We start from the raw sequence: 14,088 nt of genomic DNA, 5'->3' as shown, positions 1-14,088 counted from the left end.
CAGGTCTAGTAACAACAATGAACATGAACAACACTTATGCACACTGGTGGTGGCCATTCTGTCTCAGACAATTGCAACTCTAATCAGTTACTTACCAACTATGGTATCCACAACTATTAAATCTCCGCACCGAGCAGTGGTGCTCTCCATTACATGCGGCCGAGAAATGCATAGTTGGTTGCACTTCTCTGTGCACAGCCCGCTGCTAACATCGCAAGCTGCCTTCATGTGTGCGTGTTTCGAAACACAGCGATTGGCCTCTCATAACGCTCAGCAATTAGCCACTCAGAATATACAGCAACCCCAGTTGCCAGCTCAATTAACTATGGAGCCTTATTTAACACTGCTCCTGATATCTACAAGCCAGTCATCATCAAGCTTTGATTCTAACCCTCAACTCTGAAGTGCTACGCTCCGATGGACCTGTTGTTCGAAGTTGATTCAGCTGCGCTCTGGACTTAGAATCTGAATGCTAAACTCAAACTTGGACTTCAGTGTTCACTAGGCTTAGTATGGACTTGTGATTTCCGCCAAATTTCAGTTGCACTTCTTGGACATTGGTATAACCACCATCAATTTATATAATTTTCCATAAAGTGTTCACCTACAACTTGGCACTTGGTAACAGAATTGTTTGTATCAGTGTTGTGTCAATAAACCATAGAATGGTGATAATGTGTTTTATTCCTAAGTATAACACAATGAAATGGAGATGAGCCAGCAATCATCTACATTGGAATTTCTACTCACACAATTTATTCATCAGCTGGAAGAGCACCAGAAGCTGCTACTGAATACCCTCCAATCACTTCTTCAAAGCTCACTGCAGGCGCAAGCAACACAACAAGTGCTGCCTTTTCCTTCCTTTGATGAGACTTTAGGGGACTGGGAAGCCTATGTGTCAAGATTACTGGAGCATTTCCATGCATTCAGGGTAACTGATGCCAGCCTCATGAAATCTTTGTTTTCGTCATGGTCAAAACCTGAGACTGACTGGCTACTGTGCAAATTATTTCCCTTATCTAAGCCTTCAGAGCTCATCTTCCCAAATATTCATTCGTTGCAGACTAAATATTACCAGTGGCATACCCATGTTATTTACTCCTGGGTAGCATTCTACCAGTGCAAGAAACAGCCAAACCTGACTCTTAGAGAATGGGCCATGGCGTTTTAGGGAAAAAATGTCATTTTGTTACCCCTAAAAGTATGGAGTCATGTGCAGAAGAAATGATCAGGGACATGATCACCCGGGGTACTCCAGACAGGGATTTCCAGCACAAGGCACTTCAACTCAAAGACCTGTCATTAGACAAAGTTTTGGACTTAGCACAAAGCTTTGAAGTGACCTGAGCAGCAAGCAAGAAACTGGAGTCATGGATTGACATAGCAGCTGTTAATGTAAACTCATTCAAGCCAACAGCCAATGGCCATACTAATGGTGATTTGGATGTAGCAACTTTACAGGCAGGACACCGTACCATTAACCAACAACGTACTCCACCCCACTCGAGTCAATCAAACCAGTCTTGGGTACCGAAATGATTGTCATAATGTCCTGATTGTTTTAGAAAACATCAATGCAAAGACTGTCCTGACAGATGGGCCTATTCCAAAACCTGTTCTACCAATGGTAATTCAACTTCTGTATGTCGTAACTTCCGTCAGGCAAGACAACCTCCTGCCAAACAGATGACTGTTAATCTGGTAGCCACTATTGACCATCAAGAGATCTCCAATAAGCTTTTAACAGAAGTGCAAATTGCAGAGAAACCATTTATATTACAAGTAGACACTGGTGCAGCTGTGAGCATTCTGAATTATTGTACCTATTTGAAACTTGGACCTCCTCCCTTGGAAAAAACAAAGAGACTTCTAATGGTTTATAATGAACATACCATCCCAGTACATAGCCAAGTTGAACTGCTGATGACATTTCATAACGTCACCCACCAAATTACCCTCTAAGTCGTTAACAGTGAGAACTTGTTTGGACTCCACTCTTTCCAGAAATTTGGATTTTCAATAGAAGATTCTGTGAATTCAGTATCTAAAGATGTTCCAACCTCAGACACTTTGCTAGGATTATGAGGACCTGTTCACCCCAGAACTCAGCACCACAAAGGATTTTGAGGTGCACATCGCTCTGAAACACAATGCACAGCCTTGGTACTTTCGAGCCCATGCTGTTAGGTTAGCTCTCACAGACCAAGTAAAGGAAGAATTGTATTGTCTAATTGCAACTGGAGTTCTAGAATCTATTCCTTCTAGTCAATGGGCTCCCCAATTAGTCATAGTGTGAAAGCCATCAGGGAAGATCCGCCTGTGCAGTAATTTTAAAGTAACTGTCAATGCCCAGTCAGACATTGAGACATATCCTATTTGGAAGCCGTAAGAATTACTGTCAAAATTGAAAGATGGAAACTTCTTCTCTAAGACAGACCTAGAGGATGTATACCACTAACTTCCCCTTGATGCAGAATCTCAATAGTTTCTTACACTTAACATGCCGCATGGGCTTCATAGTTTGAAATGCCTAATGTTTGGTATAACAAGTACTCCTGCCATTTATAAATGATTCTTGGAAAAGTTAATACTTAATGAAGATGAATGCATTAACTATTTGGATGACATCACTGAAACAGGAAGAACCACAGAGGAACACGTTCACAATGTGAAATCTTTATTCAGATCTTAAGGACGACTGGGCTAAAATGCAGGAAAGAAAAATGTTGTTTTTCCAGCCTGAGACTGAGTACCTCAGCCACATAATCTTCATCTTGGGCATTTGTCGAAGCCAGAATCAAACTTCCCAGACCAATATCACTAAAGCAACTTCATTCCTTTCTGGGTATGATGTTGTATTATCAAAAGTTCTTACCCGCAGCAGCAACAGAAACTGTGTCCTTGTCCCAGTTATGCAAAAAAGGTTTGCCTTTCCGGTGAACATCAGCTTGTGAGCATGCCTCCCACAGGATGAAATCCCAGTTTTTGACGACGCTGTGCCTTGCACGTTTTTATCCAGAAAGCAGATAGTTATTGCAACAGACGCACCTGATACAGGTGTCAGGGTGGTCCTGGCACACAGGAAGGTGCATCGAAAACATTTACTAACAAACAACACAGGTACTCCCAAATAGAAAAAGAAATGCTGGCCATCATCTTCGTATTATAGAAATACCACATTTTGGTTTGGCACAAAGTTTCACCTCATCACAGACCATAAACAGCTGATCATCTTATTCAATCCAGCAGTGAAGATTCCAGACAGGACTGTTCACTGCCTCCAGCACTGGGTTTTATTTCTGGCATGCTACCAGTATGAGATTCACTTCTGCAACACGACTGAGCATGCCAACATTGATGTCCTCTCCCATCTTCCATGGGGACCCGATACAGAGTTCAACAAAGAAGAAATTCTGTGTTTTCACACTGATGAAGAAGCAGAAGCCACCATAGATTCTTTTCCCATTACCAGCTCCCGGGTCACAGACGCAACCGGTAGTGATGAGGTATTCTCAACAAGTCTGGAGTCACATACTTCATGGATGGCCCGAACGACAATCTCCCAAGGCTTCTGCAGCATTCCGTCAGTTCTTTTAATGCCTGCCATCAGCTCATGTTGATCAAGGGAGTAATTATACTTGTTTCTAACAAGGGACACCCATGAATAGTCATTCCTTATTCTTTACGTCCTGCACTATTGCACCAACATCACTGAGGGGGTATCCTGAACTAAACTGCTGGCTCACAGGTTCACCTACTGGCCGGGCATGAACCAGGAGACTGAACAACTCACCCCAAAATGTTCATCCTGCCAAAGCCAGCAGGCACCCCCACAACATTCATTTGCTTTTTGGCCACCATATGCTCATCCTTGGGAGCTGGTACACACTGATTTTGCCGGTGCAGTGTTTAACATTATGTTCTTGATAGTGGTTGATGCTTACTCCCAATTTCTGTACATTGTCCAATGCAATGACAACACCATCATGGCCTTAGAAAAAAAAATTTGTGTTTGCCGATCTGCCGGAAGTGCTCGTAACAGTCAATGGTCCACAATTCCATAGCGAGGAGTTTTGTGGTTTCTGTGACCAGCATGGCATTCGCCACATTCCAAAACCTCCTTCCATCCACAATCGAATGGAGAACCCGAGAGGATGGTATGCAATTTCAAAACTCAGATGAAGAAATACCTCCAGGATCACTCCACTGATGCATCACTAACTTTTTTTTTGAGCAGTTACAGGTCCACACCCATCAGATACAAAATTCTTGTGGAACTTCTACACTGATTGCAGCCCTCTTAAGCCTGATCACGCCGATGCCAAGGCCAGCACCACCACTGCCTGCTTCCAAGTTCCATCCTGAGACTTTAGTGAGGACAAAAGGATTTGGCTGGCAACCACCCTGGATTCCGGTAACAACTGTCCAGCATCAGGGCCAGAAGGTCTTTGGAGTGCAGTTCCTGGACCAGGAGGTTCTGCGACATGCCAATCAATTTCACCCCAAAATAGTTTCCCAACAGTTTTTCCGTCCCCGTCTCAGAACCACCATTACCAATTACCTGGTTCCCATCCTACCCAAAGTCACACATCCAGAGTAACACCAGACTTATAGATGCCTTTTGTCTACATCCAGCTGATCAACACCACACCCCAAAAAGAGCATCTTATCCCAGACATCTCCCAGCCCCCCAGGCTGCACTTTCCGGCCTATGAGATGTTTTCCTGCCACCAACAATGAGTAATTCTAAATGAAGATGAAGACATGCCACTGGCTGCTCCTACTCCACTGGCTCTGCTGCTGAGGTCCACATGGTACAACCTTCACTCCCGGCCGGGGCGTTTTCGTCCATATGCTTCTGTGCTCCGAGTCACCAACACTGCTGCATTTACAGCAGGTGCTTCCCTGCTTCCCCTAGGGGTGAGGTGTGTGGCATCCACCACTATTAAATCTCCACACCGAGCAGTGTGTGCTCCATTACGTAAGGCCAAGAAATGCATCATTCACTGCACTTCTCCCTGCGCAGCCCACTGCTAACATCACAGGCTGCCTTAGCATATGCGTGCTTCAAAACACAGCCTCCCATAACACTCAGCGATTGACTGCCCAGAATATACAGGGACCCCAGCCACTGGCTCCATTAACTATGGAGCCTTATTTAACATTGCTCCTGAAGTCTACAAGTCAGTTCTCATCATGCCATGTTCCCACTCCACAACTCAGAAGTGCTATGCTGCGGTAGATCTGCTGTTCGATGTTGATTTGATTGCGCTGTGGATTTAGAATCCAATTGCTATACTGGAACTTGGACTTCAATGTTCATAAGGCTTAGCATGAAATGGACTTGTGATTTCCACCAGAATTCTGCATTTCACTTGCACTTCCTTGACACTGGTATAACCACCATCAATTTCTATAATTTTCCATAAAGTGTTCATCTACAACTTTGTGCCTGGTAACAGAAGCATTTGTATCAGTGCTGTGAAAATAAACCTTGGAATGGTGATATATTAATTGTGTTATTCCTAGTTATAACACCAGCTGATGATGTGTACATTACGAAGTTGCATTGATGTGCACATCACAGTTGTTTGCAGAGTATAGATACAGATGTAGATGTAGACATCTGACGATGTCTCCTGAGTGTTTCACTTTCTTTTGTGACCTTAAAACTGGTGGTTTTGTAGGATGACAACTTAGATCTATTATTAACTGTAGCTACACCACTGAAGATAATGGTTTTCATGTTCACTTTAATACATCTTCATAAAATCTGTGGGAGATGATGTATCATTTGGGTAATTTATAGTGCTCAAAGAATTCCTGTGCTACTTCTTTCTACTTGCCTATACTGTGAAGCTACTTTTCCTTTCATTTGAGATTAGCAGGTACCACTTCTTTAATAGAATTTATATGATACATCAAGGCACAGTATTCCAACAAAATCTGGAGGTAATCACATAGCATTCAAAAATGGTTAAGAGAACAATAAAAGGGACAGTTAATTTCTTTAATATTTTGTTTAACTTTAAAATCTTAAACAATTCTTCTTATTCCAAAGATACCTTTTCTACTTTCTATAACTCTTTCAAAGTTGTTTATTATCATGCTTTTTCAAGTTTAGGGATTTGTGTCCATTTCTATGTTTGCTTAAACCATTTCCTTAGTTCTAGGGCAGCAATAGTTTATCAGCCTATTAATTATCCCTACTTAGTTTACCAGTTCATTTGATTGCCACCACATTTTCCACACTAAGTAGTTCTCTAGCAGAGTGAATGACCAAAGAAATGTTTCAAAAAAATATCAATTCATTTTCTGTAAATGGTCTATAGATTAACTTAGAAAATACACAGTGAAATAAATTCAATAAAATGCAAGACATAACACAACTGATAACAATAATGTGTGAAATGTACATAAAACTGAATATTAAAACATTCTGGGAGTGCATATTTGTAAGAACCTGAATTAGTAATGCTGTATTATAGATGTTATCAAACACTAATTCAACTACCTATGCTCTATGTGCATGCTGATTTCAATTATGAAAGTGGGCAAAAGGTTACCTTACTTTGCATATTTTCATTCACTACTGTCATAAAGAATACTGTAATGTTCTGTGGCAAATCTACAAATATATAGTATTCATTGCACAGAAATAAGTTGTAAGGATAATATTTGATGGCCTTTCTCAAAACTCACATTGGCCATTGTTTATCTATATCTATCATCATTGCCCAGCCCAAAACGCCATGGATAGAAACTTGAAATTTATAGAGGGTGTGGATCTTATACTGCAGGTGTTGTTTACAAATGGATTGTTCAAATTCCGCTCCAAGGGGTTAAATAGGGAATGAAAGGATTTTTGAAGGTCCGTCACTATTAAGCCAATTTTGAACCTAGAACTACAAATACTGGTATTTGAATACTGACAGAAATTTAAAAAAAAATGTGTTCAGCATTTTTGGAAATTCAACTATTAAGGGGGTAAAACTGTGGGTGAAAAATATTTTTAGAAGTAAATGATTACTAAACAAATATTAAAGCATTTTGAAAGCTACCTCTATGAAAATCAATATTTGACTTCTCAGTTAAAAATAACAATAAAAATATGAGTTTAAGTATTTTTGGAAATTTAACCCCTAAGGTGGTGAAGTAAGGAATGCAAATTTTTAGGAAAATATTTCATAAAATTAAAACATTTTTAAACTTTGAAAACTGGTATTTCCCTGCTCAGTTAGATGTAAAGAAATATGTGTTAGGTGACGAAAGTTCTACACAAATATCACCACAAGAATGCAAAAGCATCATTAACAAGAGACTTTGACTCCAGCTGCCAGAATTGCATTTTAGTCAGATGTAAATTTGGAAAAGACCATGCCTCTATGCCCTTCATTAGGGTAAAAAGTTTAGAAGGTGTTGCAATTTTGGAACAACATAAAAACTCGATTAAACAGAAACAGAAAAAGTCTGTTCAGACCATACAGTATATGTGAATGAAGCAGTGGGGCACTACGCTACTTGAATATAAACAAGATAAATGTTAAAGCCAGTAATGCAAATGGTCAGCAAGCAGCTTTATTTTCATTACAAAAATTTATCATATATGTAAAATGACTGACATGTTCCACATCATAACAAGGTATCACAGATATGATACTGAAACACACAAGAACTGAAGCAACTCAATAAATTAAATTAAAATCTTATACTGTTGCTCTTCCTTGTTAGAAGATTCATTCACCAATGTGGGAGGAAGAACGAAAAATTATTTTTGTCTCCTAAATTTGCATTATTTCTAAACTTTCTTAAGAAACTGCAACACCTGCAACTTACATGAGGTATGTGATGACACCAAGTGCCCACATATCAGTAGCTAAGGAGAGAGGCTCGTAACTGACAATCTCAGGTGCTGCGAATTCTGGGGTTGCCAGAGTGGTTCGTAGATGTGTACCAGGCTCAAGTTCCTGTGAAAGTCCTAAGTCCACCAACTTCAGCTGTAGTCCTCCACCAACGAGAAGTATATTTTCAGGCTGTAAATAAATTCTGTCATGTTAACGGATTTTTTGGTCTCTACCTGGCAGAACAATTTAATATTGCAGGGTGAAAAGCAAACAGACTGCTTTGATCAACTTTTTTTTTTAATTTTTTCAGCAAGAAGTTGACTAGGCAATCATCAGATAAGGTCTAGTATTCACAAAGACTTTAATGTGTAAGAAACTAAACCTTGGAAACTGAAGATAAAAACCAACTGCTTAGAATCTTTGCTTGTGAGATCATATACAAAGTGTTACATTGAGTGCTCATTTTTTGTGTTACCTGTCAAATACAGTACATCACAATGGTTAACAGATTTTACTTTCTATACTGTGGCATAAGTGTATAAATAAAGAAGTTGAAAATGTATAAATGTCAATGTGAATAGTGGCCACCATATGAGAGAATCACTTAAATACAAATATCACATTAACTGTAATTTTTAACAAACCATAGACATTAACATAGTTTTTTTTAGTGTAATAACGGTAGCAAAGCATAAAACTTATTAAATTACCATTTAGAGACTGATTATTATGAAAACTGTACAAAAAAACACACATTATATTACAGCATACATGTAGTGTGAATGCAGTATGGCGAAACCTCTAAACACACACCCATGTAAAACACTCCTTTGCTTCAGTGCTGCAAAAATTTCCACATGACACCCTTGTAACATATCTCCCATTTTGATGCACTTCTCTTTAGTATAACACATGCTGCCACTTCCTTTATGGCACTTTTCCATGAAGCACGAGAAGGCTCATAAAAGCTGTCAGCAGATGCCGGGAGGCTTAAAATGTTGCACAAGACAAATGGTGGGCTGTTGTTAACAACTGGACGTGGGAAACCTTCCTCCTAGCTGCATTCCTAACTTCCAGCTGCTGGTCATACACCTCATAAAGCTTATGTCACATGAGGGTTCCTACCACCAGCCTAGTTGTGACGTATTGCTAGCCACGGAACAAAGTTTCTTTACTGTACAGAAATGTGTTTAGAGTGTGACACAATGGCTACATGAAATAAGAAAGAAAAAAAACACTTTCAGGGGCCAAGAAACTGCATATCATACAGAAGTACAACAAAAACAAGATGTTGTTATAAAAAGGATTCAAGCTGTCTCTTGGGATGCCATCTTTGATATTAGAAGGGAATGTTAGGAAACTGAAGTATCTCTAACAAATTGCTTTTAAAGCATAAAGTGAAATCTGGGTGTACTGAGCTGGAAAATGTTTTAATACAGTGGATAGAACAACCTAGGTCTCCAGTAATTCCTTTTATTATTTTCAAACAAGGAAAGATACAGGATGGATTAAAACCATATGGGAAGGACAGGTTGATACTAACCACATAGAGACGGCATTGTGTTGCAAACATGCACATTGAAAAAGAATGCTAGAAATATTCAGCTTTCAGGCTAAGTCCTTTGTCAGATGTAGAAAAACAACACACACACACACACACACACACACACACACACACACACACACACACACACACACTGAAACTGCGTCCGGTAATCTAGCTGGGTAGGTGGGGGGGGGGGGGTTGATGGTTTAGGATTCTGGGTGAAAATATCCTCCTCACCCCTCCCAGTGTGGTTTTCCACCACCCATCACATCTACGCAATTTCTCCATCTGTTCCTACTCCATCCCTGCTCCGTGTCCCACACATCTTCCTGTACCACCTACTCCAGTCCTGTCACGGGCATCTCCTACCACATCAAGGCAGGACCACCTGTGAAAGCAAACATCTGATCTACCATTATCTACCAAATTGTACCCGAGAGACAGCTGGACTAGCCAGTTGCTGAGCATGCCTCCCAACACGATGTGTGTTACTTTAACAACTGATTCGCAACCTGTGTCATGATTCGCAACCTGTGCCATCTGGATTATTCCACCAGCCTGAGATTTTTTGAACTGCACAGGTGGGAACTCCCTCTGAGAAATATCTTTCATTACCACAACCCTCTTAGCCTCAGTATTCACAAGTCCCTGTCCTCCATCTGCTTATCCCTCTTTCCTGATCTCACTGCGTAGTCCTTATCCCTTCTCAATTTCTCTAATCTTCTCTTCTGTTTCCCCCCACTCCAAGCACCGCCTCCCCACACTGTATATAACAGACCTTTCCTGTCCCTGCAACACTAGCTTCTGCCTCACCCCACCCCTATCCTGCTATACTTCTGCCTCCCTGCCCCATGCATTGCCCATACCTCTACCATACCAGCTAGATTGTTATCCATCTCAGACAAAGTTGCAGTCAAGCCTTAGCTACCAGAGATGACAGTGGCCAGGTGGTAGACTTCAGTTTGTTGGGGAAGTGCAATCAGTCTACAAAGGAGATTGCTTACAAATCACTCGTGGGACCTATCCTAGAACAATGCTCAAGTGCGTGGGACCCATACCAAGTATAATTAACAAGGGATACTGAATGGATACAGAGAAGGGCAGCACAAATGGTCACAGGTTTCTTTAACCTATGGGACAGTGTTACAGAGATACTGAAGGACCTGAACTGGAAGACTGTTGAAGATAGACATAAACCATCCTGAGAAAGTCTATTAACAAAGTTTCAAGAACACGCTTTAAATGATGACTCTAGGAATACAATACAACCCCTATGTATCACTCATACAGGAATTGTGAGGAAAAGATTAGAATAATTACTGCATGTACAGAGGCATTCAAACATCATTCTTTCCTAGCTCCATACGTAAATGGAACACGAAGAAATGACTGGCATAATAGGATGTACCCTTTGCCATGCAACTCACAGTGGTTTGCAGAATTTAGATTTAGATGTAGATGTACGTGTGAGTTGTGCCTGTGTGCATATATGTGAGGTTTCTATGTCTGATGAAGGAGTTACTCCAAACGCTTAGTATCTCTAGCATTCTTTTCCATTGTGCCCATCTCCAACTCAGAACCTCCTCTATGTGGAGAGCAGCAATCTTTCCTTTCAATACTGCTATCATTTTATTACTTTTGTATTTTGTGACTGTATAGCATAATGGCAACAGAGTATGACATCAAAAATACACAATGAAGCCACCCTAGATTTGTTTGGTGTTGCGCAGTAAGTCAAGCAAAGGCTATAGACATTGTGAGCAAGATGAAAACAGAAAACTTTACTAGAACAATGGGGTGGCTCCACATAGGTTTGGAGGACATCCTGGAACTGTACACCATAAAATCTGTGATGAGGTTGCATCTGTTTACAAAGATAATGTACCTGCCAGGAAAATGGTGTCTTAGTAGGTTTGACAGCACAATACAAGTATGTGACATATTTAATGCAGACAAAGTTGGACTGTTTTTCAAACTCATGCATAACCAATCTTACACTGAAGTAAATCTACTGTATCTAAAGCCCTGGAATACATTGTCCTTCAATAGCAGACATACTACCTTACAAATTATAAAACCTATGATAAATATCAGTTGATGAGGCTGTGGAGGCTCTCACAACTGCCGTCCAAGATGTAATGACTGACGCCATTCCATACAGAACACCAAAAACAACACTTGACGGCCCTGCCCCAGGAGATCCCGGGCCTTATCTCAATGAGGAACCGCCTCAGGAGATACTGACAGCATACCAGGCACCCGTTCTATAAACTGCATGTCAACAGACTCCATGGCATAATACGGAATAAAATACAAAGATTAAAAACGAACAATGGGGACGGAAACTCGCTAGGCTAGATACCACACGTCCTGACATGTGGAAGCTAGCCAGACACTTCACCAGGGAGAAACATTACATTCCCACGCTGCAAGGACCAGACAGCCCAGCTTACTCTGCAATGGAGAAGGCAGAGCCTATGGCCACAACACTTGCAGTGCCCTTCATGCCGAATCTGGCTCCCTCAGATCCAGTATTCACACTTGAAATGGACCAAGAGGTTACACAACTTGTAGCCCAGCCCTCGCGCAACAAAATTAGACGCACTAGCACAAACGAAATCACATGGGCTATCAAGCACACCAACGCTAGGAAAGCCCCTGGGCCTGATGGCATTCAAAACCATGTCCTCCAGGAGTTCATGGATAAAGCCGTAGAATACCTTACACACTTAACGAATGCCATCCTAAAACACCAACACTTCCCTAACTTTTGGAAGGTGGCCAAGGTCCTGATGTTCAGGAAGCCAGGGAAAGACCACTCCCTCCCACAAAATTACTGACCCATCAGTCCGCTGTGTTTGCTCAGCGAGATTGTTGAGAAGGTAATATTAAAACGTATCACTAGGCACTGCATCACCAATGATACCCTAAGACTGGAGGAATTCGGCTTTAGGAATCACCACTCGACAACACAACAACTCCTCTGCATAGTCAAACATGTAACACATGGCTACAACATGAACAAAGCCACAGGGGCCGTGTTCCTGGACATCGAAAAAGCTTTCGACCCTCTCTGGCACAACAGCCTCATACGCAAACTAAGCAAAGCTGGTTTCCCAGACGAACTCGTACATCTCATACACTCATATCTCACAAACAGATGTTTCAACACTAACGTGCAGGATAAACAATCAACACAACATGGTATCCAAGTTGGAGTACCCCAAGGAAGCATCCTAGGGCCCATCCTGTTCAACCTGTACGTTTACGACTTCCCAGCAACACAAAACACGACGTTAGCCATCTACGCGGATGACACCACCATCCTTGCGCAAGATTGGAAACCGTCGAACATTAATTCACGAATACAGACAGCACTCAGAACAGCCGAGCCTTGGTTGGAGCGATGGCGTATTAAAGTAAACGTCGACAAGTGCGAAGCAGTTCTGTTTACACACAGACTGAAACTACTGCGCAAACAGCAACACAGCAGACCGATAACAATACATACACGCCCAATACGTTTCCGAGAGAAAGTCAGATACCTAGGTGTCTGGCTGGACCGGAAACTTACATGGGGGGACCACATCGAGTATGTTGCCAACAGAGCACACACGAGGCTCAAACAGCTCTACCCAATGCTCAACAGAGAAAGCACACTGAATAGGAGGGTGTCAAGGTCCATATACATGACACTGATTAGACCTCTGATGACATACGCAGCTCCCGTCTGGGGATATGCAGCTCCTACACGACTGCGCTGCCTGCAGATCATACAGAACAAAGTGCTACGAATCATTAGCAACGCTATACACTACACACGCACCGTGGTTCTGCACTGAGAATACCGCCTTGAAACCCTCAAGGAAGTATTCAAAAAAACTTGCCACATGACTATACAGGAACTCGAGACACTCGAACAATCCTTTCATACTCACTCTGGGAAACTACGATCACAACTATAGGTGGAAGCACAAGCAGCCAAAGACACTATTAGCTAGGGCATAGCCACCTAAGGTAAGCTAACATACACTAACAAGCGACAAATGTCGGCAAGCCCCTGAATATCAGCAACACTGACTGGTAATTACCAGCTGCTATTGGAGCCAACCAACAGGCCACAGCAGGGACACAGACAACTCGCCCACTGACGCACAAACAATTCGCCAACATCACCCTACACTGTGCATCCGATATATGACCTATCGGACACAAAAACGATAATAAACTTAACTGTTGCAGGTTGCTGACGAGAGCTCAACACTGGCACCCAGCGGCAGCCGCCGAACAACACCACCGCACAATGTCAAAGGTATCGACATGCATGATACCCACTACTAACAAATCCTAGCTTTGCATGACCTATCGCATGCAGCAAGACATCTGTTACTGCTCTTACCCCCTGATCTAACTATCGCAGAGGTTTTTTTTCCCTTGGCTCTTGCATTAGCACTTTTTTTCCTCTGCCCTTCAAACTGCTACGCTTCATTCGACTTAGGCCGAATGTATCTCCAGATGAGCGCTTATTAATGGTTACCCTTAACCAGACATACGCAAACATCGCAGTACCCACATCCTGTGACACCTCACTTTAGTGAAAACTAACCCTTACGCAGAGATGGCAGTAGATCTGTTGAGTTGGCCATCCACCTATATAAATCAATTGAGCTTGAAATATATGATATGTTATAGAAA

General features: G+C 41.7%; 1 protein-coding gene across 1 annotated transcript in view; it reads right to left on the bottom strand.

Moving 5' to 3' along the window:
- LOC126251853 (death-associated protein kinase dapk-1-like) overlaps positions 1-14,088 on the bottom strand; it is a 305,116-nt gene that overhangs the window by 245,521 nt on the left and 45,507 nt on the right. Inside the window, exon 5 of the mRNA XM_049952529.1 lies at positions 7,840-8,036. Within this exon, the coding sequence (XP_049808486.1) occupies positions 7,840-8,036 (197 nt within the window). The remainder of the gene's footprint in view (positions 1-7,839; positions 8,037-14,088) is intronic.

The sequence above is a fragment of the Schistocerca nitens genome, chromosome 4, assembly GCF_023898315.1.
Source record: "Schistocerca nitens isolate TAMUIC-IGC-003100 chromosome 4, iqSchNite1.1, whole genome shotgun sequence".
In the NCBI taxonomy this organism is placed as follows: domain Eukaryota; kingdom Metazoa; phylum Arthropoda; class Insecta; order Orthoptera; family Acrididae; genus Schistocerca; species Schistocerca nitens.
This window is presented reverse-complemented; position numbering and strand designations above follow the sequence as displayed.